This window comes from Corvus hawaiiensis, chromosome 22 (assembly GCF_020740725.1).
Source record: "Corvus hawaiiensis isolate bCorHaw1 chromosome 22, bCorHaw1.pri.cur, whole genome shotgun sequence".
Lineage (NCBI taxonomy): Eukaryota > Metazoa > Chordata > Aves > Passeriformes > Corvidae > Corvus > Corvus hawaiiensis.
This window is the reverse complement of record NC_063234.1, coordinates 8,191,033-8,215,977: the sequence shown is the minus strand read 5'-3', so window position 1 is coordinate 8,215,977 and position 24,945 is coordinate 8,191,033. Positions and strand designations below refer to the sequence as shown.

The 24,945-nt window shown below is 54.3% G+C and overlaps 2 protein-coding genes across 2 annotated transcripts; both read left to right on the top strand.

The window, feature by feature from the left end:
* The first annotated feature begins 6,394 nt into the window (after nucleotides 1-6,394).
* On the top strand, nucleotides 6,395-19,211 carry KIF17 (kinesin family member 17). The gene is given in 16 exon segments (XM_048326505.1): nucleotides 6,395-6,493; nucleotides 6,495-6,542; nucleotides 6,913-7,014; nucleotides 9,309-9,498; nucleotides 10,597-11,049; nucleotides 12,086-12,183; nucleotides 12,795-12,942; nucleotides 13,950-14,038; nucleotides 14,166-14,290; nucleotides 16,843-16,885; nucleotides 16,887-17,078; nucleotides 17,891-18,149; nucleotides 18,326-18,334; nucleotides 18,397-18,448; nucleotides 18,526-18,638; nucleotides 18,827-19,211. Coding segments are annotated over 16 exon segments (2,244 nt in total). The 5' UTR covers nucleotides 6,395-6,463; the 3' UTR covers nucleotides 19,120-19,211.
* On the top strand, nucleotides 19,209-24,625 carry DDOST (dolichyl-diphosphooligosaccharide--protein glycosyltransferase non-catalytic subunit). The gene is made up of 11 exons (XM_048326504.1): nucleotides 19,209-19,362; nucleotides 20,511-20,621; nucleotides 20,849-20,935; nucleotides 21,191-21,294; nucleotides 22,074-22,168; nucleotides 22,493-22,586; nucleotides 23,008-23,156; nucleotides 23,431-23,578; nucleotides 23,697-23,817; nucleotides 23,958-24,064; nucleotides 24,155-24,625. The coding sequence occupies exons 1-11, from the start codon at nucleotides 19,224-19,226 to the stop codon at nucleotides 24,302-24,304; spliced, it is 1,305 nt and encodes a 434-aa protein (XP_048182461.1). The 5' UTR covers nucleotides 19,209-19,223; the 3' UTR covers nucleotides 24,305-24,625.
* Nucleotides 24,626-24,945: the final 320 nt, after the last annotated feature.

The following is a 24,945-nucleotide window of genomic DNA, read 5'->3' as shown; positions in this document are numbered from 1 at the left end:
GTGGGGCTGACCCCGGTATGTGTGAGACTGACCCCGGTGTGTGTGGGGCTGCCCCGGTGTGTGTGGGGCTGCCCCGGTGTGTGTGGGACTGACCCCGGTGTGTGTGTGACTGACCCCGTGTGTGTGTGAGACTGACCCCGGTGTGTGTGGGGCTGACCCCGGTGTGTGTGTGACTGACCCCGGTGTGTGTGTGACTACCCCGGTGTGTGTGACTGACCCCGGTGTGTGTGGGGCTGACCCCGTGTGTGTGGGGCTGACCCCGGTGTGTGTGTGACTGACCCCGGTGTGTGTGGGGCTGACCCCGTGTGTGTGTGTGACTACCCCGGTGTGTGTGACTGACCCCGGTGTGTGTGGGGCTGACCCCGTGTGTGTGGGGCTGACCCCGGTGTGTGGGGCTGACCCCGGTGTGTGCGAGGCTGACCCCGTGTGTGTGTGACTGACCCCGGTATGTGTGGGGCTGACCCCGGTGTGTGGGACTGACCCCGGTGTGTGTGGGGCTGACCCCGTGTGTGTGTGACTGACCCCGGTGTGTGTGGGGGGCTGACCCCGTGTGTGTGGGGCTGACCCCGGTGTGTGTGTGACTGACCCCGGTGTGTGTGGGACTGACCCCGGTGTGTGTGGGGCTGACCCCGGTGTGTGTGTGACTGACCCCGGTGTGTGTGTGACTGACCCCGGTGTGTGTGACTGACCCCGGTGTGTGTGGGGCTGACCCCGGTGTGTGTGGGGCTGACCCCGGTGTGTGTGGGGGGCTGACCCCGGTGTGTGTGTGACTGACCCCGGTGTGTGTGGGGCTGACTCCGGTGTGTGTGTGACTGACCCCGGTGTGTGGGGCTGACCCCGTGTGTGTGTGACTGACCCCGGTGTGTGTGTGACTGACCCCGGTGTGTGTGTGACTGACCCCGGTGTGTGTGGGGCTGACCCCGTGTGTGTGGGGCTGACCCCGTGTGTGTGTGTGACTGACCCCGTGTGTGTGTGGGGCTGACCCCGTGTGTGTGTGGGGCTGACCCCGCTGTGTGTGGGGCTGACCCCGCTGTGTGTGGGACTGACCCCGGTGTGTGTGGGGCTGCCCCGGTGTGTGTGGGGCTGCCCCGGTGTGTGTGGGACTGACCCCGTGTGTGTGTGACTGACCCCGGTGTGTGTGGGGCTGACCCCGGTGTGTGTGTGACTACCCCGGTGTGTGTGACTGACCCCGGTGTGTGTGGGGCTGACCCCGTGTGTGTGGGGCTGACCCCGGTGTGTGTGTGACTGACCCCGGTGTGTGTGTGACTGACTCCGGTGTGTGTGGGGCTGACCCCGTGTGTGTGTGTGACTGACCCCGGTGTGTGTGTGACTGACCCCGGTGTGTGCGGGGCTGCCCCGGTGTGTGTGGGGCTGACCCCGGTGTGTGTGGGGCTGACCCCGGTGTGTGGGGGGCTGACCCCGGTGTGTGTGGGGCTGCCCCGGTGTGTGGGACTGACCCCGGTGTGTGCGAGGCTGACCCCGTGTGTGTGTGTGACTGACCCCGTGTGTGTGTGGGGCTGACCCCGGTGTGTGGGACTGACCCCGGTGTGTGCGAGGCTGACCCCGTGTGTGTGTGTGACTGACCCCGTGTGTGTGCGGGACTGACCCCGTGTGTGTGTGTGACTGACCCCGGTATGTGTGGGGCTGACCCCGGTGTGTGGGACTGACCCCGGTGTGTGTGGGGCTGACCCCGTGTGTGTGGGACTGACCCCGCTGTGTGTGGGGCTGACCCCGTGTGTGTGGGGTGCTGACCCCGGTGTGTGTGTGGGGCTGACCCCGGTGTGTGTGTGACTGACCCCGTGTGTGTGAGACTGACCCCGGTGTGTGTGGGGCTGACCCCGGTGTGTGTGGGGCTGACCCCGGTGTGTGTGACTGACCCCGGTGTGTGTGAGACTGACCCCGTGTGTGTGTGACTGACCCCGTGTGTGTGGGGCTGACCCCGGTGTGTGTGTGACTGACCCCGTGTGTGTGAGACTGACCCCGGTGTGTGTGGGGCTGACCCCGGTGTGTGTGGGGGGCTGACCCCGGTGTGTGTGGGGGGCTGACCCCGGTGTGTGTGGGGCTGACCCCGGTGTGTGTGGGGCTGACCCCGGTGTGTGTGTGACTGACCCCGGTGTGTGGGGCTGACCCCGTGTGTGTGAGACTGACCCCGGTGTGTGTGTGACTGACCCCGGTGTGTGTGGGGCTGACCCCGTGTGTGTGTGTGACTGACCCCGTGTGTGTGTGGGGCTGACCCCGTGTGTGTGTGGGGCTGACCCCGCTGTGTGTGGGGCTGACCCCGGTGTGTGTGGGGCTGACCCCGCTGTGTGTGGGACTGACCCCGGTGTGTGTGGGGCTGACCCCGCTGTGTGTGGGACTGACCCCGGTGTGTGTGGGGCTGACCCCGGTGTGTGTGTGACTGACCCCGTGTGTGTGTGACTGACCCCGGTGTGTGTGTGTGACTGACCCCGTGTGTGTGTGGGACTGACCCCGGTGTGTGTGTGACTGACCCCGGTGTGTGTGGGGCTGACCCCGGTGTGTGTGGGGCTGACCCCGGTGTGTGTGTGACTGACCCCGTGTGTGTGTGGCTGACCCCGGTGTGTGGGGCTGACCCCGGTGTGTGTGTGACTGACCCCGGTGTGTGGGGCTGACCCCGGTGTGTGTGTGACTGACCCCGGTGTGTGTGTGACTGACCCCGTGTGTGTGACTGACCCCGGTGTGTGTGTGACTGACCCCGGTATGTGTGAGACTGACCCCGGTGTGTGTGGGGCTGACCCCATGTGTGTGTGGGACTGACCCCGGTGTGTGTGGGACTGACCCCGGTGTGTGTGGGGCTGACCCCGGTGTGTGTGGGACTGACCCCGTGTGTGTGTGGCTGACCCCGGTGTGTGTGGGGCTGACCCCGGTGTGTGTGAGACTGACCCCGGTGTGTGTGACTGACCCCGGTGTGTGTGGGGCTGACCCCGGTGTGTGTGAGACTGACCCCGGTGTGTATGACTGACCCCGGTGTGTGTGTGGCTGACCCCGGTGTGTGTGGGGCTGACCCCGGTGTGTGTGGGGCTGACCCCGGTGTGTGTGACTGACCCCGGTGTGTGTGAGACTGACCCCGTGTGTGTGTGACTGACCCCGTGTGTGTGGGGCTGACCCCGGTGTGTGTGTGACTGACCCCGGTGTGTGTGAGACTGACCCCGTGTGTGTGTGACTGACCCCGGTGTGTGTGGGGCTGACCCCGGTGTGTGTGGGGCTGACCCCGGTGTGTGTGGGGGGCTGACCCCGGTGTGTGTGGGGGGCTGACCCCGGTGTGTGTGGGGCTGACCCCGGTGTGTGTGTGACTGACCCCGGTGTGTGGGGCTGACCCCGTGTGTGTGTGACTGACCCCGGTGTGTGTGTGACTGACCCCGGTGTGTGTGGGGCTGACCCCGTGTGTGTGTGTGACTGACCCCGTGTGTGTGTGGGGCTGACCCCGTGTGTGTGTGGGGCTGACCCCGCTGTGTGTGGGACTGACCCCGGTGTGTGTGGGGCTGACCCCGGTGTGTGTGGGGCTGACCCCGGTGTGTGTGGGGCTGACCCCGTGTGTGTGTGGGGCTGACCCCGCTGTGTGTGGGACTGACCCCGGTGTGTGTGTGACTGACCCCGGTGTGTGTGTGTGACTGACCCCGTGTGTGTGTGGGACTGACCCCGGTGTGTGTGTGACTGACCCCGGTGTGTGTGGGGCTGACCCCGGTGTGTGTGTGACTGACCCCGGTGTGTGTGTGACTGACCCCGGTGTGTGTGGGGCTGACCCCGGTGTGTGGGACTGACCCCGGTGTGTGGGGCTGACCCCGGTGTGTGTGTGACTGACCCCGTGTGTGTGTGGCTGACCCCGGTGTGTGGGGCTGACCCCGGTGTGTGTGGGGCTGACCCCGGTGTGTGTGGGGCTGACCCCGCTGTGTGTGGGACTGACCCCGGTGTGTGTGGGGCTGACCCCGGTGTGTGTGTGACTGACCCCGTGTGTGTGTGACTGACCCCGTGTGTGTGTGGGACTGACCCCGGTGTGTGTGTGACTGACCTCGTGTGTGTGTGGGACTGACCCCGCTGTGTGTGGGGCTGACCCCGGTGTGTGTGTGACTGACCCCGTGTGTGTGTGGCTGACCCCGGTGTGTGGGGCTGACCCCGGTGTGTGTGTGACTGACCCCGGTGTGTGGGGCTGACCCCGGTGTGTGTGGGGCTGACCCCGGTGTGTGTGTGACTGACCCCGGTGTGTGTGTGACTGACCCCGTGTGTGTGACTGACCCCGGTGTGTGTGTGACTGACCCCGGTATGTGTGAGACTGACCCCGGTGTGTGTGGGGCTGACCCCGTGTGTGTGTGGGACTGACCCCGGTGTGTGTGGGGCTGACCCCGGTGTGTGTGGGACTGACCCCGTCTGTGTGGGGCTGACCCCGGTGTGTGTGGGGCTGACCCCGGTGTGTGTGAGACTGACCCCGGTGTGTGGGGCTGACCCCGGTGTGTGTGTGACTGACCCCGGTGTGTGTGGGGCTGACCCCGTGTGTGTGTGTGACTGACCCCGTGTGTGTGGGGCTGACCCCGTGTGTGTGTGTGACTGACCCCGTGTGTGTGACTGACCCCGGTGTGTGGGGCTGACCCCGGTGTGTGTGGGACTGACCCCAGTGTGTGTGGGACTGACCCCGGTGTGTGTGGGGCTGACCCCGCTGTGTGGGGCTGACCCCGGTGTGTGTGGGGCTGACCCCGGTGTGTGTGTGACTGACCCCGGTGTGTGTGACTGACCCCGGTGTGTGTGTGGGGCTGACCCCGGTGTGTGTGGGACTGACCCTGGTGTGTGTGTGACTGACCCCGGTGTGTGTGGGGCTGACCCCGGTGTGTGGGGCTGACCCCGGTGTGTGTGTGACTGACCCCGTGTGTGTGTGACTGACCCCGGTGTGCGTGTGACTGACCCCGTGTGTGTGTGACTGACCCCGGTGTGTGTGTGTGACTGACCCTGGTGTGTGTGTGTGACTGACCCCGGTGTGTGTGTGGGACTGACCCCGGTGTGTGGGGGGCTGACCCCGTGTGTGTGGGGGGCTGACCCCGGTGTGTGTGGGGCTGACCCCGGTGTGTGTGACTGACCCCGGTGTGTGTGTGTGACTGACCCCGTGTGTGTGTGGGGCTGACCCCGGTGTGTGTGACTGGGGCGATGGCCATGGAGGCAGTGAAGGTGGCCATGCCCTGGGGTGCTGGGCGATCGCTGGTGTGGACAGCGGTGGGGCCGGTGCCTCCTGTGGAGCCCCCCGGGCAGTTCTTCTTCAACGGGGCGTTCAGTGAGGAGCACAGCACCAAGCACATTACAACGAGATCGCCTACCCGCTCGTGGAGGTCAGTGGGGACCCAGGGCAGCCCCACACAGCCGGGGGGGGGGATAGTTTTGGGCACCACAATGAGAGAAAGAGCTCCAGGAGCATGTGTTTAATGCTCTCAGGCGCAGGGTGGGATTGTTGGGGTGTTCATGCAGGGCCAGGAGTTGGACTCTGATCCTTGTGGGTCCCTTCCAACTGAGGATATTCTGTGAACACATAGCCTGAGACATGGGCTGAGGAGTTTTACAGGTGATCCCTAAATGCAGCAGGATCCACTTGATCTTCCCCATACTGGAAGGTGTCCCTGCCCATGGCAGGGTGGTGGAATGAGACGAACTTTAAGGTTCCTCCCAACCCAAACCTCAGCCTTGCTTAGACTGGCAAAATGAGAGGGGATCCATTTGTTTCCTTGTTAACAGATGAGCACAGAAAACAGCTGTGGTGAGAAATGAACCTGTTAAGCAAAAAAAGACCAACCTCCCTCCCCAAAAAAAAGGTTTTTTTAGAAGAAGTAACATGGATTAAATGGCTCATGATGGTTTTAAGATGGAAGTTCCTGATCATGAGAACAAGCAGGGCTAGAAACAGAAGATACTAGATTAATAGGTTCTTTTTTTCTTGTTTAAACCTTAAGAAATCCAATTATTTTCTGTTCCTACCACCCTTCTCTGAAATAGGGACAAGTGACAGTGAGCAGCTTGCCAATCAAAACTTATTCAAAACTAGAGACCATCCCTTTGGCCACCCTACAACCAACTATTGTTGTAGTTGTCTCTTTCAATCTCATAAGATTTTGTGCCCTATGGCAAAAATATTCTGGTTTTCTAAGTGTTGGTGTTGTCAACTGCTTTTCAACAGCTGCATTGCTTCAAGATTCCCAGTTTTAAGAGAAAAACATTGATTTATATGCTAATTTTGTAATTACTATATTCTGATGGTGTGTGGAGATTAAGCAGCTGTTTGATGTTTACTTCCAGCTCTTTCTTTAAAATACCTTTTAGGGGGTGGGAATGACTCTGGACAATGTATTTCCAGTTAGGCAAAGATGATGGTAGTTTTCTTTGGTTTTTTCCCCATTTCCAGGGTGTCACGGAAGGCTACAATGGCACCATCTTTGCCTGTGGCCAGAGTGGCAGTGGGAAGTCATTCACCATGCAGGGAGTTGTGGATCCTTCCTCACAAGAAAGGGATCCTTCCCAGGGCATTTGAACACATCTTTGAGAGCACACAGGTGGGTGTGAAAGAAATCCTGTCGGTAAGTTTTTACTAGAAAGACTTTTTTGGTGTCCTATCTCAAGAAGTGAGTGCTGATGGCACATGAAGTGTGAATAGGGACAGGTTTGGGGTGCACTGCTTCTCATCTTTAAGCTGAGGCCTGTCCACAGTCGGATGAACTGCACCCTTATCCCACACGACATTATGGACCAAAGGATGTGGAAGGACCAAAAGTCCCTTGCAGTGTTGAGTGGTTCCAGCTGGATTGAATTGCCAGGGGAGATTGGATGGGGTGCTGATGGGTGGTGGGCACCCAGCTGTGGGAGGGGCTCTGTGGGCTGCCCGTGCTGTGCAGCCTCTCCCCAAATCCTCCCTGTGTTGTGCAGTGTGCTGAACATGCCAAGCTCTGGCTGAGAGCCTCCTACCTGGAGATCTACAGTGAGGACATACGAGACCTTCTAGGAGCTGACACCAAGCAGAAGCTGGAGGTGAGGCGGACTCATGGTGTCTTAATTAAGTGCTTTAATTAGCTCAGATAGGTGTTACCGTGACTTACAGAAGTGCAGCAATGGTCTCTGTCAGAAGCTTGACTGCCAGAATATGAAGTTATGTGAGGAATATGGAAGCTAAGAGGGGCTTTTGAGGGACTTCAGTGAAAGTTTAGGAACAGCATGCAGCTGGAGACGTGTGTGGTGTATCCCACATGATAGTGGCTGGTAGCTCAGCAGCAGTTCTGTGAAAGTCCCTTACTGGACAAGGATGGAATAAAGTGCCCATGGGGCAGTTTCTTCCTCATCCTCTTCATCTCATGCTTGTCTCTAAAGCAGGAGAATTCTGGGCCTTGTAAATGTTAAATCTGATCCAGTGGAGCCATGGATGATCTCTTTAGCTGCCTAAACCAAAAAGGCTGATCCATTTTGAGGGGCCACAGGAGGTATTACTCCCCATGGGAACACATGTGAAGTTTACAGGACCGCAGGAGGGTAAACTCTCCTGAAATCCTAATCAGGGGGCTGATCTTTATAAAATTTACCTCTTGGTGGCTTTGCAGATCTTTTTGTATGTGTTCCTGGAGGGAGCTAGAAATCTCCTGTCCCAATTTGCTTCCTTGCAGGACTGCACTGGTAAATAAAACCAAGGCAGTAGCACCTTGAGACACTCTGGGATGGCAACAGACCCAAACTGCCTTACAGGGTAGATATTTCTAACAGCTTTCTGGCTTTAAGGCAGGCAAACCCCTCTCTGCTCCATGTTCCAAGTGTGCTTCACCTGTCTGGTGCTGAGGGAGAGTGGGAGAAGGGGACTTCTTGCTGCAGTTTCCCATCCTTTGTTCCACATCCGCGGTGACACGGGTTTCCATGGTGATGCAGTTGGCACTGGGAGGGCAGGAGCTGGGCAGAGCAGTTTCCAGGGTAACTCTGTCACTCTGCCTGTTGCTGCCTCCACTGAATGCTTGAGGGAGTCGTGTCCTGCCGAAACAAATCCCAGGCTGACCCGCTGCATTCCTCTGCGTCCCCCAATTCCCCCCTGAATCCCATTTTTGTTCATTCCTTTGCCTTTCACCTCAGTGACTACAGCCATGTCCTTGGTCAGGTGTTCCTTGGGGACTCTGCAACACCCCCACACAGAGCCAGGCCAGTCCTGGGGTTCTCAGTAGCACAGGCAAGTCACAGTGTATGAACACTTTGGCTGTGACTGTACCTGGATTCATCCCGGGCATCGTGGCTTTGGAACAAGGATAAATCCCACTCAGTTAAGTTTTCAGCCACTTTTGCTATGTTCTGTGGGATTTTTTAACAGCAAACACTATTTTACATCATTTCTTGTGAACATCACTGAAGTATCTGAGCCTCCTCTTTGGAAGTCACAGTGCCAAACGTGGTCTGTGTTGCTCTGTCGTGACAACTGTATCTCGATATCCCAGCTGAAATGATAAAGATAGTTTTAGTGATGAACTTAGCAGATGTGGGGTGTAACAGAGCTGTGGAAAATTAATTCAGCTCATTTAAAATTCCCAGTGTGGAGGGGGCTGGTGTAGGAGTGCAGGGATCTCTGGATTATTTGTATTTTTTATGTAGGTTTGATGGGTAACTCAAAACTTTGGATATTTCCATTGCTTATTAGCATTCTGTATGAAACTTTTCATCTGTGTGGTTGATAATTACTGAGAAGGTGCTGTTGGGTATTTAATGCTCTGCCCCAACCAAGGGGCCCAAATAGGATTTTTGCTCATTTAAAAATTTATTTATCTGGAGAAAAATGATGACAGTTCACCTGTGTGTGACGGGTGTGACTCTGGGAATGCTGTCAGTGAGCTCAAGCCACCCACTCAGAGCAGAGAGTTCAGCAAAGCACTGGGAACAATATCTGGGAATATTGTATCTGTGCTTTGATATTAAAAAAAGCTTCCTATGATTGAGGAGATCTTAGAGCCTTTGCCATAGTAGGTGAGATGTATTTTGATTCTTGTTTAAAATATGCAGCTTAATAATAGAGAAGGTGGAGGGTGGATAGGAGCTGGGTTCCTCATGGCCTGGGGGATGTCTGAATCAATCAGCAACTTTTTTAACTTAAATTCTTTTAGCCATGAAGGTGGTTCCCTCTTTTTCTGTGGTTTTATTCCTCCTTCAGAAATAAGGCTTTTTGGTGGCAGTCAGATGTGCTTTTCTCATGCTGCAGTTTAATTTCATGTAGCACTCAAGCTTCCCGGCCATTCCCAGTGTAATTTTCCATGGTTTCAGTGCCTCTGGTTCTGACCTGGTTTGCGTTGTCCTGTTGGCAGCTGAAGGAGCACCCAGAGCAGGGGGTGTTCGTGAAGGGGCTGTCCCTGCACGCCGTGCCCAGCGTGGCACAGTGTGAGCAGCTGGTGGACACGGGCTGCAGGAACAGAGCAGTGCTCTTCACCCTCATGAACAAGGACTCCTCCCGGCCCCACTCTGCCTTCACTGTCAGGATGGAAATCTGCACTGGAGGTGGCTACCTGGATGTCCTGCCTTAGGCCTGGGCCTAGCAGGGTGCAGGATCTGTGTGGTCACTCATCATCTCACAGCTACCCTTAGATCCCAAATGATTGTAGGTCCAGGAGAAAAATCCTCTTCTCTGTGAGGGTGGGCAGGCCCTGGCACAGGGTGCCCAGAGCGGCTGTGGCTGTCCCTGGATCCCTGGAAATGCCCAAGGCCAGGCTGGACGGGGCTTGGAGCAACCTGGGATGGTGGAAGGTGTCCCTGCCCATGGCAGGGGTGGAATGAGATGAGTCTTAGGGTCCCTCCCAACCAAAACCATTCAGGTCATATCACCTGACAATTCCTTCACTGAGCTTAATCATAGGGCATATTTTTAAAAGATGGAAGAATCCTTTAATAAAGTTTTAGCGACTAATTTTCCTTTCATGAGTATCTTATTGGTATTTCTTTAGTTGGAAGAGCTGCCTCACTGGGTCCAAACAGGGCGCTGGAGAGGGCTTTTCTGGGACCAGAAAATTAATCTCTGCCTTGTCTTTGACGCTGGCTGCAAACAGCTTGGCTTCGTTTTCTTCAGCTGTTTCAGTCACACAACATCTTCCAAAATTGTGGTTCCAGATGTTGATGACAGTACCTCATTTTCCACTCAGTAAGTAAGGGATTTAGGGAGTTCCTCAATTAGTACAGACAGTGGATGCATTGCGTGGGTCTGTCAAGTCCCAATTTTAATCCCAACAGGGAAGAAGTAGTATTTGCACTCCTCTTCTGTGCTCCAGATTGGTGCAGGGCCCTCAATCTAGGCTGAATTTCTCTGATTTCTCTGGCTGAAATTGTAAATACTGTGGAAATATATGGAGGGGGCAGTGTGTGTGTGTTCAGAGCTCACTGGGAGAGTAAGAACAGGCATGAATTTTTATTGTGGATCCTGTTGAGGAAAGCACTAAAATGTGCAGTGTTAAGGTTAAACAGACCTTTATTTGCTTCAGGGAGTCAGGGCCCCAATGCAGACAGAGAACAGGGCTGGAGCAGGACGTGGTGCTGAGAGAGTCCTGGCTCTTGACTGTTGAGATGCTTCCTTCTAAGAGCTATGTGGGAATTGTTTCCATGCAGATGAGCGAGGGCAGGACCACCTTAGGGCTGCCAAACTCAACTTAGTGGATCTGGCAGGAAGTGAGAGACAGTCAAGAACTGGTGCCACGGGGGAGCGGCTCAACGGGGCCACCAAAACCAACCTCTCCCTGTCCGCCCTGGGCAACGTCATCTCGGCCCTGGTCGATGGCAGGTGCAGACACATTCCCTCCCGAGACTCCAGGCTGACCAGGCTGCTCCAGGACTCCCTGGGAGGGAACACCAGGACCCTGATGGTGGCGTGCGTGTCTCCGGCTGATGACAGCTGTGAGGAAAGCCTCAGCACCCTGCGCTATGCAAATCCAGCCAAGAACATCAGGAACAAGCCCTGCATCAACGAGGACCCCAAGGATGTGCTGCTGAGGGAATATCAGGAGGAAATTAAGAAGCTGAAGGCCATTCTGGCTGAACACATGGGCACAAGTGACTTGTCGGGTAGGAGAGCCCTTATTGGCTGCAGAGATGTCAAAAAAGGGGGTTTTACACATAAAATGCTAGCTAAATTTCACCTCAACCTTTCCCTTACCTGTTGGAGGAAGAGTTCTCCATTCTGGTTACAGACTTTTCCTTCACTGCTGCCAAATTGACCTTATTCCACTGGCAAAGACCATCTCAATAATCCAGTGTTTTCAATAGTGACAAATTCTGTTAGAAAATGCTGACATGATTCAAATCCTTCGTTATTTTTGGTGATTGTGGCTAGAATTTGGTCAGTTACAGAAGAGAGGTTTCGGCCAGAAGAACAAAAATGAGCTGCAAAAGAAATAATACTGTAAAATTCTTTACTGAATATATATATATGTATATGTGTATATGTATATATATATGTTTTCAAAGTGAGCATTCAGCTCTTGTTCTCCTACCATGTGAATGTTTGGCACTACAAGAGAAGTTTTGCCCTCCTTAGGGCAGTGCTTGAGGGCTCAGCCCAGCCTCAGCACACTTGCTCTTTCCTCTGGAGGAGGAACAGCAAGTGTAGGAACAAATGGGGAAAAGCAGTCTTTAGGGAGCTGATCACCTGGGAAGAATTAAAAAAGGGCAACTTTCAGCAGGGGAATAAGGCTGTAGGATGACTTTTTCCTCCCTTCTGCCACCTTTCAGAAATAGCTGTGAACAAAGAAGGTAATTTCCTTGCACTTTTCATCTTCCCAGTGTCTTTTATCTCCCGAGTCTGTAGCATAGCCCTGGAAAAAAGCCTCCTGTTATTCTTTGAAAGAGATATTTGTATCTATAAATACCATATAATTAAATTCACTTTCATGTTTCCCCTGAAGCTGGAACCTCTCCCTCTCTCCCCACACCTATGGAGCCCTGGGCCAGTGGGTGTTCTGGCAGCTAGCGTGGTTTGAAGGAGCACAGGGGTTGCCATGTTCTTTCTTGGCACCCACCTTCTTTGTTCTCTTGCCAGGAATTCTGCAGACAGTCCCACCCAGTGACTGTGAGTGATTTTTATTTCTACTTTGCTTTGTAGGGTGTCTACCTGCTGAGGCTGCTCACCTGGGAGCAAATCCAGCTCCCTGCCTCAAACCCCAGGTGGATCTGGAAGCAGAGAAGCAGCTGATCGGAGAAGTAAGTTGGGAAGGGATATCCAACTTTGAGTGGCTTTGACTAAAACTTTGTCATAGTAATCATTACAAATATGGTTCAGCCTTTCCAGAACACTTCTCTTTTTCTATTTCTTTCTCTATTTTCTAATCCTTGGACTTCTCCTATGAACAGACCATGTGTTATGGAGGCCATGTGCCTTATTACAGCCCACCTCTTGTTCCCACCTCTCTGGAGATGGATTAGAATGTATTCCCAGGAAGAATTTTTGGAGGAACTACATGTGAAATTGTCAGAGAAGGGAGGAACAGAGTTGAGGAAAGCAGTAGTCAAAGATGCTAGGAACAGAGGTGAAGAAAATGAGGAATACAGAGCCAGGAGGAAGAATGAGGAGCCGGAGGGAAACAAAACTCTCTCCTTGCTCTTTAGAAAGTTCATTCCAGGGCACCACGATCACCCAAGGCAGCCGTTTCTAGGGCTGAAGAGTCACTTTCCATCACTACTGTGTCAAGTCACAGAAAATGTCAGTGAATACGGGGTGGTGGAGCTGTATTGGGATGGGTGTAAGGTGTGACCTGGAATGGAGCTGGATGTGACCTCGGGAACAGTCACAGGGCTGTTGCTGTGCCTTACAGGAGTACAAGGAGAGGCTGGCCCGGCTCCAGGCCAGCTACCAAGCGGAGCAGGCGCCCCGCACCCACCTGGAGAAGGACATCAGCAGCCTGAGGGATGACTTTGATCTCAAGGTGTCTGTTCTCAAGGATCTCCTCAGGAAGGAAGCAGGTGTGGAGGAGGCGGGTGGAGGCTGCGCAGCCAAGCCCAGGTGCCCTCAGGAGCAGCGGCTGTTTCTGCAGTCAGATCTGTGGCAGCCACTGCAGCCTTTAAAAGGCAGCGGCTGCTACTGCAGCAATGCTGCCTGGCAGGAGCAGTCCCTGCTCCCAACCCGCCCTTATCCACAGCAGGAGCAGGAACTCTGCCTCTCCTGGGCCAGATTTAAGACTGTCCCAGCTTTGTCCTCTCCCCTATTTCCCTGACTTCTTTCCCTGTCGGGACCAGCCTGACCCAACCCTGTAAGCCTTGAGGCAATGAAAAGCCTCATTTTTGAATGAAACACCCGCTTTTTGCCCACGTAGCAGAGTTCCCCCTGGCTGAGGGCAGCGTGTCTCTGGAGCAGAGGTCACTGCTCTGTCCCAATCCCAATGGACTCTCATTCCCGAGGGCGGGGTGGCTGCCGCAGTCTCTCCCTCCGTATGCAAATGTGCTGCAGCACTTGCTCTCCCGGTGGATTATCCACACCATCGCTCACTGCAAGGCAGATATTCCTCTCACATCCTGTAAATTGTTGCCAGCTCTCCTCTCCTCTCCATTACTACTTTTCATTGACACCCGCAGTGCCTCAAGGGCATGGTTTGCAATGTGCTCATACAGCACTTATCACCCACTAGCAATCGTGGAACCTATATTCTTCACTTTTGGTGCTATCAATTTCTAAGGTGAAGGCTTGAGAGGTTCTTTATTTTTTCCCCTCTGATTACAAATCAGAGCCTCTGAAATGGATTATTTTTGGAGCCAGGCTCTCCCAGCCCTGTACAATCTGCATTCCTTACCCGATACACCCTCTTGGTCTTTCATGGTTTTTACTGACGAGCAGAAGTAGGTGAATGACAGTCCTTTTCCTTTCAAACACGTCATTCCTAGCTTTGGGTGAAGGCTTTGGGGGATGGTTTCACAGATCTATGTCTAGTTTTTCACAGCTCATTACCAACATTGTGGGGATTTCCTCTTTTCAGCTGACACATGGACTAGAACGACCTCTGGCCAGACACCTTCACATGAAGCTGGTGTTGCTTCAGCGCAGGAAGAGCCAATGTCAGCCCAGGTACCCTTGAGGCTCCTTCTCCCCTCGGGATGAATAAACCTGAGTGGGTAATGTTGTGCTTTATCTCCCCCAGGACTCTCATTGCGTCTTTCCAGGGCTACAGCCTTTGTTTTCCTTTTGTCCCCAGCACTCAGCACCACCTGGCACTGTCACAGACACTGGTGGAGTGAGCAGGGGCAGTGCTGGAGCAGTGGGAGCTGTCACTGCCCCGGGGATTTCCCTGCCTGCAGACCAGCAGCTGGTGCTTGCCAGGTCAGTGACATCCCTGCTCATGCCAACTGTCCCCTGGGCAGCACCCACAGGCAGCAGCAGGTGCCTTCTGCCATGACACCACAGCTGCTGAGCTCCAGCTGTCAGTGCAGCCCCAAATCAGGCACATGTGAGTTAAAATGATGAACTGGTTTGGGTGGGAAGCTCATCCCATCCCACCCTCTGCCATGGGCAGGGACACCTTCCACTGTCCCAGGGTGCTCCAAGCCCCGTCCAGCCTGGCCTTGGACACTGCCAGGGATCCAGGGGCAGCCACGGCTGCTCTGGGCACCCTGTGCCAGGGCCTCCCCACCCTCCCAGGGAACAATTCCTTCCCAATATCCCATTTAACCCTGCCCTCTGGCAGTGGGGAGCCATTTCCCCTTGTCCTGGCACTTCAGGCTCTTGACCAAAGTCCCTCTCCAGCTTTCTTGGAGCGCCTTTAGGCAGCAAGAGGGGCTCTAAGGTCTCCCTGGAGCCTTCTCTTCTCCAGGCTGTTTTTACCCCAAAAGTAACTTTGCCCTATTTGGGTGGATGAAGAGCTGTTCCTCGCGGCGCTCGGTGAGGCCAAGCGCCAGAATTGTGAGAGAAAAATGGGGATGTTCAAGTCAGCAGACATGGATGCCAAAAAGTATGTGTTCCTGGTAACAAATCCTGCCTGGAGCTGCAGGCAGAGGAGTCTTAAGTGCCCACACAAGTTATAGAGATGCCTCCTTTTCCTCTTGAAAGAGGTCCTTGAAGGGTACTTGGAGCCCTCTCATGTACCTACAGGTAAGGCAGCAGCTGTCCTGTGGCTCATGGATGGACTCCGCCCATCACTGAGGCCACTTTTGCCTCCAGCTCATGCATCTCACAGTGTTTGCAGCACATCAGCAAAAAACTGACAGCAAAATTTCCCAATAATCCTATTTTAGGGGCACTGTCTCCTGGAGGACAGGGCTGGGATATGAGGGATGCAGGCTCAAGACTTGTGCTCAGCCCATCTCAAAGGCAACCCCGTTCAAGGTTTTCTCCATGTGAGAGCTGTCCTGAGAGAATTCCCTCAGCCAGAGTACACCACCATGTACTGAAGCAGCATGGGGGGCTTGGGCTGCTCCAGAAATACACAACTGAAGCAAATTCTGCTGGTTTCTCGCTTACTCCATTGTGCAGAACGAGATCACAATTAGAAAAGCTCAACCTGAGATATGCTGTGGATGACAGAGTTTGATTCTGAACAGTTCTGTGGGTTTTAACCAGCCCTTTTGTGGGTTTTAACCAGTCTTTCAGCTTTCCTGTGGCATGTGCTCGCTCTGTTGGGTCTCTCCTGGTTCAAAAAGGAGCTGCTATGAATTGCAGAACAGCAGTGTCTGTAATTTGTGGGCAGTTCTGTCTGTTAATGGAGAGATCTTCAAAGAGACCCTTCATTTGGATATCAAATGTTAGTGGTCCTATTGCAGGACTGGTCCTACTGCAAGAATTAATCCTATTCCTTTTGTGTCAAACAAGGGAAAATGCCCTTCTAATCACATTGTTAAATCCAGGTTCTGTGCAGATTGGGCAGGAGGGTTTGGTTCCACAGGCATGGGGATTTCAAAGCTGCCTGTTCAAGCTTTACACATCGGGGCAGCTCAGCAGAGCAAGGATTGAATCCTTGGATTCAATCGTGTATTAAGCAAAGGAAGGGGAAGGTCGCCTGGCGGGAGCAGTGCAGCAGAATAGCAGGTCAGTTCTGGGGGAGAATGAGCCATTTCAGAGGGTTTGGAGATAATTAAGAGGCTGTTATCAGTAAAGGGCTTATCAGCCAATTTGAGCCAGTGCTGGCCTACCTGAGCTATCTGCTCTGCTCCAGATCCTGTGCAGACAAAGGAATGGCTCTGGAGCATGGCTTTATTTCCATGTCAGAGCATGATTTCAAATACAGGCCTGTGCCAGTGCTCCATTAACAACGCTGAGGTCACACAAATCATCAACTGTGGCTGATACTACCCCAAAATGGAACTGTGGGTTTCAGCTCTACCACTCCCACATCCACCATTTAAAATAACACTCTGTGTAATTTTGGCACCTTTTGTGCATCTTAAAAAAACCCTAAATGTAATAATATATTCAATGTTTATTTAAATAAGAATTTAAATATACATTACACAAAACAAGGGATTTAAAGAGAATTTTGTGAGCGTAGATATGGATTTCTGGACATCCTTGTTGACTGAGGTGTTTGGAGTAACACATGCTTTGCCTTTGTGGAGTATTTTGCCCAGAGCAGCTGTGGCTGCCCCATCCCTGGAAGTGTCCAAGGCCAGGTAGTGGAAGGTGTCCCTGCCCATGGCAGGGGGTGGGACAAGATGGTCTTTAAGGTCCTCCCAACCCAAACCATTCTGGGATTCTATTTATGACAGAAACTGTTAATAATAAGTAGAATTTGCCATGATAACTCAGGGCAAAAAATCTTATCACAATTCCCAAGTTTCTGTGTCTCCCTAAATGTCACCCATGGAAGGACGTGCATCCTCCATGCTTGTGCAGCCGGTTCTTAGTACCACTAAGCTCAGAGAAGTGTTTCCCTTCTCCAGGCTGCAGATGCTGGAGCAGCAGGCGGTCGGAGGAGAGAGAACACGCTCAAAACAAGGACCTGAAGGAAAAGCACAAACGCCGGAAGAAATACGCGGACGAGCGGAGGCTGCAGCTGGTGGCTGCACTGCAGGAATCCAACCAGGACAGCAGTGAGCGGGCTCTCCTCAACGTCTACGACTCCATCCAGGAGGAGGTTCGAGCCAAGAGCAAGATGCTGGAGAAGGTGCAGGAAAAGGTGAGGGAGCAGCTCCTTCCTCCTCTACATCCCCGTTTTTTACGTTACAGGGTTTAGGGCTGTAGGTTTAGAGAATGACTCTGGCTGTGTCAATATTTCATACACCACGTGGTTTGTGTGGGTTTTTGCGAAATCCCAGATGCAACAGCTCTCAGGTGGGGAATTAAGCTTTTGAAGCCCAAGCCCCACCAGTTTTAAAGGCTCGGTGTGTGACACTTGGCTGGAGGAGGATGTGTTGGGATGGGAGGGGATGCGACTCCCTCTGCTGACCTATGGATCTGCTGCAGCTCCCATCAGTTCTAAGCACAGTTTCTGGGGGAAGAAATAAAGCATAAAAGTAACACTCTTAAATTTTACATTTAAAATCTTCATTTTTAAAACACTTGAAAATCAGTTTTGCTCTGATATTTAGTGGCAGAATCAGAGGGGCTGCAAAAAAAATTACATTTGTATGTACAGTCCTAGACCTGCACATGAAGGACTTGCTTTATTTGGGTATTTAGGTTATCAAATAACTATTGCACCTTTTTAAACGAAGTTAGGAACTTCCAAGAGTTCCAACACCACAACAGTAAGATTAGCTTCAGGTTCATTCAAAAATCATCCCTGTGGAGGAACATGAGAAATCTTTCTTTAAAACAGACATGGAATAATCTCTGCACACAAATTTCATGCTAATTTGTACCTAAATTAGAAATGTTTCCAAATATTGAAGCTTTCCTGACTGTCTTTCTCTGCCTGGCAAATTCCTGTACTCATAGTAACCATCGGTCTCTCTGCCTTATAATCCTGACCACTTGTTTTGTGGCCAGCTCCGGGCTGGCCAGACCGAGATCAAAGAGCTGCAGCTGGAGTTTGGGCTGGAAAAGATGGATTATCTGAGCACCAACCAGCGCCAGGAGCGGGACCTGATGCTCTGCCAGCAGCTGCTGGATCAGGTGCAGTCCCTCGTCCAGCGCGACTGCAACTACAGCAACCTGGAGAAGATCAGGCATGAATCCGTCTGGGATGAGGAGAGCGGCTGCTGGAAAATTCCAGAGCCTGATATTCAAAAAACCCACCTGCCCGCAGGTAAGGGGACAGGGCCCAGGTGAGAGGAAGGTGCTGTAGATGTCAGGAGGGTGATGCAGGCACGCAGCTGTGACAGGCTGTGTGCAGTTATAACATCTTCTACAGAAAGGTTGTCTGGAAAGTTTGAATAACACGATCTAAGGTGGCACGAGGTGCGGCTCCCTCGGGAATCTGAGCAGTGCCGGGATCAGGGAGCGCAGTCAGGGCAGCAGTGATTGTTCTACACACAACGACCCTTAACGCCACCTCTTCCCACAGCCCAAACCTGCCCGGACAAGCCCCTCGAATGAGAGCGGGGAGCCAGCGGTATGGCCCATTCCTCCTCCATTTCTGTCCCATTTTACCAATTTCGCCTTATAGCTGGGGCTGCTGACAGCGTTTCCCACCTGGACCACTGCAGGCTGGTGCTGGACAGGAGCGACAGCGAGACCACCGCCAGCAACTACTTCCGATGCCGGCGAGCCGGCCAGATCCTGCACCCAGACCAAGGTAACCTCCTTTTCCCAGATACCGCCGGCACTCTTCATTTTCCTCCTTTTCCGTGAGGAATCAAATGGCGACCCACCCAGGACCAATTCTGCCTCAACCCTTTGACCTCTCAGGGGTTTCTCGCAGGGCACAGCCGCATTTTGCGGTCCTGCAGCCACCCACCACAACCCCTTCCTCTCCCCTTCCAGCTCCCGCAGGCTCCGAGGGAGCTCCGAGCAGCGCCTGCACCATCCCCCAGCCCCGACCCTTCCGCCTGCAGTCCCTCGCCTTGGCTGCCACCGCCGACACCAAGCGCAGGAGGGGCAAAGGCGGCTCCGGCAAAGGCCGCTCCGGCAAAGGCGGCTCCGGCAAAGCCGCTTTTGGCCCACCGCGGTGTCCGAGAGCAGAGGGCGGCGGGGCCCTCCCTCACTTCTCCCTCCCTCCTCCCCCGGGCGGCGGCGTTTGCGCTGCGTGCCGGCGCCGCGGAGCTGTCTGTCGCTGATTGGCTTGGGGCTGCGGGGCGCTGGCGCTGATTGGCTGGAGGCTGCGCGGCGCTGCGCTGATTGGCTGGAGGCTGCCCGCTTCTGAGGTGGTTCGGCGAGCAAGATGGCGGCGGCCGCTGTGGCTGTGTGGGGGCTGCTGGCGGCGCTGGCGGCGGGCGCTGAGGGGGGGCCCCGCACGCTGGTGCTGCTGGAGAACGGGAACCTGCGCGACACGCACTCGATGTTCTTCCGCAGCCTCGCGGGTACGGAGCGGGATCCCGGGAGGGGTTGGATGGAGCGGGAGGAGTGGGCTCGGGGACCCAGAGTCAGGATGGGGGAGAAGGTTGGAGTTACCTGAGGGAAAAGGGGATATTTGGGGTCTTCGGGTTAGGCCGAGGGAGGAGATGAGGTCTCTGGCGGGGCTGAGGGCGGAGCCAGGGGTCCCTTGCTGGAAGGGGGGGTGTTTAGATTCCTGTGGTCAAGATAGGGGTCCCCTAGGGCAGAGGGGGGTGATCGGGGTTTCCGGGTCAGGATGAGGGAGGAGATTTGGGATCCTGCGCCGGGCAGAGGGAGGAAATTGGAGTTTCCAGGCGGAAAAGAGGGGTGTTTGGGGCTCCCACGTCAGAGTGGAGGAGGAGACTGGGGTCACTGTCAGGCTGAGGGAGCAGATCGAGGTCCCCTGAGGGAGAATGGAGTGTTTGAGGTCTCTTGGTCAGGCTGTGGGAGGTGATGGGGGCTCTGTGCCTGCATGAGGGAGGAGATTGGGTTCCCCATGTCAGAATGGGGGAGGAGATCGGAGTCCCCTGGTCAGGCAGAAAAGGAGGTTGGTGTTCCCGGGGAGAGGGGGTTGTTTGGGTTCCCCTGGTCAGTATGAAGAAGATTTGGGTCCCCATGTCAGGCTGAAGGAGGAGATTGAGAGGGGAGTGCTGTTGGTGTCCCCCGGTCAGGCTGAGTGTGAAGAAGGAGGAGATTGGGGTTCCCTGGTTTACAGGGAGGTGTTTGGGTCCCCTGGCCAAGCAGAGGGAGAAGACTGGGAACCCTGTGCCAGTCTGAGAGAGGAGATTTGGGTTCCCTGGAGGGTGGGGGGAGGCTGTTTGGGATCTTCTGGTCAGAATGAGGCAGGAGATGGGGGCTGTTTCCCCAGCTGTGCTGTGTTTGGGTCCTGTGCAGCATCAGTCCCTGTTCGATGGGTGACAGCAGGGCATCCTTTGACATCTGGGCTCTTCAGGGGATCCACCCCCTTGGGTTTATGTGGGAACCCTCATGTGCTGCTCCTAAAAAGCCCCTAAGCCAGTTTTTCCAAACCACTCCTTCTTTGGGGGAATAAACCTCTGGATCCTGCTGCTGCTTTGCTGCTCCATGGGTGGTTTCAGGCCATGTGGAAGTTGTCACTTTTGTCTCCTGGCTGCAGACAGGGGCTTCGACCTCACCTTCCGGACAGCGGATGACGCCGGCCTGTCCCTGATAAAATACGGGGAATTCCTATACGACAACCTCATCATCTTCTCCCCATCCATAGAAGGTAAACGTGGAAGGGGAAAGCCCTGGTGGCATTTCTGGAAGAGGATTTCCAGCTGTTTTGTGAATTTTAGTTAAATCTTACACTTCAGATGTACTCAGTAGCAAACTGCAGCTCCATCCTGGCCTGTATTGGTGGTTCTGCCATAGATTTGATGATTTGCCATGGTTTAATTCTAATGAGAGGTTATTTCTGAGCTCTAGCCATGAATTGTTGCTGTTCGCTTTCAGACTTTGGTGGGAACATCAATGTGGAGACCATCACCGCGTTCATCGACGGCGGCGGCAGCGTCCTCGTCGCCGCCAGCTCAGACATTGGTGAGTGCAGATGTTCCCCCAGAGAATTAACTCACTGCAGCAAAAACAGCTGCTCCTTGTGCACCTCAGGTTTTGTGCTGCGAGGAAATGGCTGATTAATGCCTTTAGTAACATGTTCAGTGGGAATGCAGCTGGGGAGGTCATGTTGCTCCCTGGGGTTTGGCTCATAGAGCGTTGAACACACGACTCTCAGCTGAATTTACTTTTTCTTTTGAGTTTGTGTCTTGTAACGGAGAATCTGTTGTGTCCCTGCAGGTGACCCCCTGCGAGAGCTGGGCAGCGAGTGCGGGATCGAGTTCGATGAGGAGAGGACAGCGGTCATCGACCACCACAACTACGACATCTCCGACCCCGGCCAGGTAACGGCTTTGCCTGCACCCTTGGGCTGCTTTAACGAGCACGTGGGTGCAAAGCTTTAGGGATGAGTCCTCTGGCCTTGTTCTCCCATTTTTCCTCTATCCCTTCTCCCCTGTCCTTCTCCCAGGAAAGTGGTAAATAATCCATGTTGCAACATTCAGTTCTGCTGCTGTCAGCATCCTTCAGGCTCTAGTTTCAGATGGTCACCGTGTGCAGGCAGGGAGACTGATTAATGCTGGTTCTGGATCCCTCTGAAGCTTGGGGGGAATTTCACGTGAGGGTGCAGTGTGTCCGACACCAAGTGCAATGCTTCAGATGTGGGAGGGGAGATTTTCAGTCCCAGATTTTCAGATCAGTATAGAAACACAGAAACATTTCTACAGTTTTTCCCACCTGGTGTAATCCAGCACTTTAAAATTAAAATATATATTAAGGTCTGAACTAAATATACTCTGATCATTTTTTGTTTAAGGTAAACTGTTGAAGTAGCACATATGTGCATGTTGTCCTGGTTTGAGAGTGAAGGTTGCTAAATACAGGGAAATTAAACACTGAAGGTGTTGCTGTCTTTATCAAGTGGCAGTTTATATTTCCTTGAGGATCAGTATTAACCTAACTTGATTATAAATAGAAAAATGCCGTTGTTTTGCTTTTTAATTGAACTACAACGTTCACCCAACAGTTGTAATTGTCTGTAAAAATGAAGTTAACTTTTAACTGCAGAGCTGTTGTTGTCATTAAACCCCGACTCACCTCACACAGATCTCTCTCGTTTCCCCAGCACACGCTCATCGTCGCCGACACTGAGAACCTGCTGAAGGCCCCCACCATTGTGGGGAAAGCAGCACTGAACCCTATCCTGTTCCGAGGAGTTGGGTGAGCAGCAGGGGCTGAGGTGGGGGTAGAGCAATGGAACCAGTGGTGTTGCTGTGAGGTGAGCGTGGGGTCAGCCACTGGGACTCTTAATGTGAGCTTAACAAATCTCTCTTGATTTCAAACAAAAATAGAAGGAAACCCTCCAAAATAGCTTAGTTGTTGACTTAGGAATGGTTCCTAACAAATTAGTGGTGGAAATATTTAGTTTCTCAGCAGGTTCGAAGGGTGAGAAGGTCCATGGGGTTGAGCGGGTGGCCACACGTTCCTCTGGGTGTGGGGGGCCCTGGGGGTCTTTGTGCTGCTCACTGTGGCTTTCCCTGCAAGGATGGTGGCTGATCCCGACAACCCGCTGGTGCTGGATATCCTGACTGGCTCCTCCACCTCCTACTCCTTCTTCCCAGATAAACCCATCACTCAGGTACGCTCCCTTCCTTTCTCTGTTGTTTTGAGCTGTGCTTCTGCAGTTTAGTCCCTCTAACTTCAGCTGCTTGGGAAAATCCTGGAGTGTTTGATTTCCTGATTGGTTTTGAAAGGATTGGGCTGTTGGCTGCTTTCCCATGTTGCCTTGGGAATCTTCCTCTCTGCTTTGTGCTCGTGGGGAGGTGTTCAGTGTGAGGGACACGTGCTCTGGAGGAGAGGCCGGCCTAGATCAAAGCATCTCTCCCATTCCATCCCACCCGGAGTGGCTATCAGAATCCTATTCCTTCTTTTTCTGAGCTTCGTGGTCACTACTTAACTGCAGCTGGTGCTACGACAGCCAGACTGTCCCACTCCACAGCAAACTCTTCTTCACGCATTCCCCAATGGGCTAAGCCCTGTTCCACCTCGTTGCCCCGCAGTACCCGCACGCGGTGGGGAAGAACACGCTGCTGATCGCGGGGCTGCAGGCGCGGAACAACGCCCGCGTCGTCTTCAGCGGCTCCCTGGATTTCTTCAGCGACGCCTTCTTCAACTCTGCCGTGCAGAAAGCGACTCCTGGCTCCAAGAGGTGCGCTGGCTTCCCTGGCTGAGGAATGTTTGGGGAGTGGTTTGAGGACAAAAGTCCTGGGAAACAGGCAACAAATGTTTATGTTTTGGGAAAGAACAGAAAGCTTGAATTGAATCGGGGTGACATGTCTTTCGGTGTTGCGGAACAAAGAGCTTTGGAAAGCAGCTCCTTCCTCTAACCTCAGCTCAGTTTGTGTTGCTTTCACATCTATTTGGTTTAGTTTGGGTTTGGCCCCTGGGTCTTCTCGGCTGTCTCAGCCTCCCGTGTTCTGCAGGTACTCGCAGACGGGTAACTACGAGCTGGCCGTGGCCCTGTCGCGCTGGGTGTTCAAGGAGGAGGGGGTTCTGCGCGTGGGCGCCGTGTCCCACCACCGCGTCGGGGAGCTGGCGCCGCCCAACGCCTACACCGTCACTGACCTCGTGGTGAGGCTGCCGGCCTGGCGGGGCGGGGGCACGCGGGGGCCGCCTGGGAATTGGGGAACGTTGGAGCTCGGAGTCGGCCGAGGCTCGTTTTCAGGTATTGCTGGTTCGTTTGTCCCAGGAGTACAGCATTGTGATCGAGAAGCTCGCTGATGGCAAGTGGGTACCCTTCGACGGGGATGACATCCAGCTGGAGTTCGTGCGCATCGACCCCTTCGTGCGCACCTTCCTCAAGAGGAACGGTAGGTCCCCGTCAGGAGGAGCAGGAGGTTCTCCTCAAGAGGAGCAGGAGGTCCCATCGCTGCCCTGGCCCCACACTGGGGGTGTTTTCACCTTCCACAGCTTCTCGTGTCCCCTCAGTGTCACCCTGTCTCTCCCTCAGGTGGCAAATACAGCGTGCAGTTCAAGCTGCCGGATGTCTATGGCGTGTTCCAGTTCAAAGTGGATTACAACCGGCTGGGATACACCCACCTCTACTCCTCCACACAGGTAAGCGTGGGGGAGCGAATCCCACCCTGTCCTGGCAGGAAAGGCTGCCCCAGGCTGCTGGACTGCAAGGGCTGCTCTGTCCCATGCCAGGTGTCCGTGCGTCCCCTCCAGCACACGCAGTACGAGCGGTTCATCCCCTCGGCATATCCCTACTACGCCGGCGCCTTCTCCATGATGGTCGGCCTCTTCATGTTCAGCATTGTCTTCCTGCACATGAAGGAGAAGGAGAAATCCGACTGAGCTCCCTGTGGGAGCCTTTTCCTGGTGTCAGGAGGGCCGGGCAGTGCTTGGAGCCCTCGCGTGTATCCGTGTGAGGACTGGTGGGTGCCGGATGCACTGTGGGGCTGCGTTTGGTCTTTTTTATTTTTACACCTGGGGGAGTTGTTGAGAATGAAAATTAAATTTTGGGGGGGGAAATCCATTGCCAAAGTCTCTGCAAACCCGGGGACTGGAACACTTCCGGTGTTTACTGATGAATCACTGTTTGTTTCACTCCATTGTTGGAATGATTTGGACTGCAGATTAACTCCCAGTTCAAAATAAAGTCCCTCGTTCCTCTCACCCTGGAGGGGAGTGAAGTGAATTCCTGGTGTGGGGCATTCAGTGCAGTCCCGGACCTGAGGGCTGTGTCCCCACCTCACCCTCGCCCGCTCCGGGCGTTCACCAGGGTGAGCTGGGAGGGAACAGTCAGATGGTGCTGGGGCTGGAGAGTGCTGAAAGGCAAAAAGCGGAGTCTGGGGAACTTGGGACACCCCAAAAAGCACAACGAAGGGTCTGGGCTGTCACCAAAGGCACACAGAGGACAGGACACCTCAAAACCTACCCTGTGCCCTGTAAAGCAAACAGGTGAGTTCAGGGATACTGCAAAGGCTCAGCAAGAG

Bases quoted from the DNA above. Each gene is read 5' to 3' on its own strand.
- DDOST (XM_048326504.1), top strand. From the start codon at position 19,224: ATGGCGGCGGCCGCTGTGGCTGTGTGGGGGCTGCTGGCGGCGCTGGCG. The intron at 21,295-22,073 runs GTAACGGCTTTG...TCGTTTCCCCAG, and splicing joins ACATCTCCGACCCCGGCCAG to CACACGCTCATCGTCGCCGA. The intron at 24,065-24,154 runs GTAAGCGTGGGG...GTCCCATGCCAG, and splicing joins ACCTCTACTCCTCCACACAG to GTGTCCGTGCGTCCCCTCCA.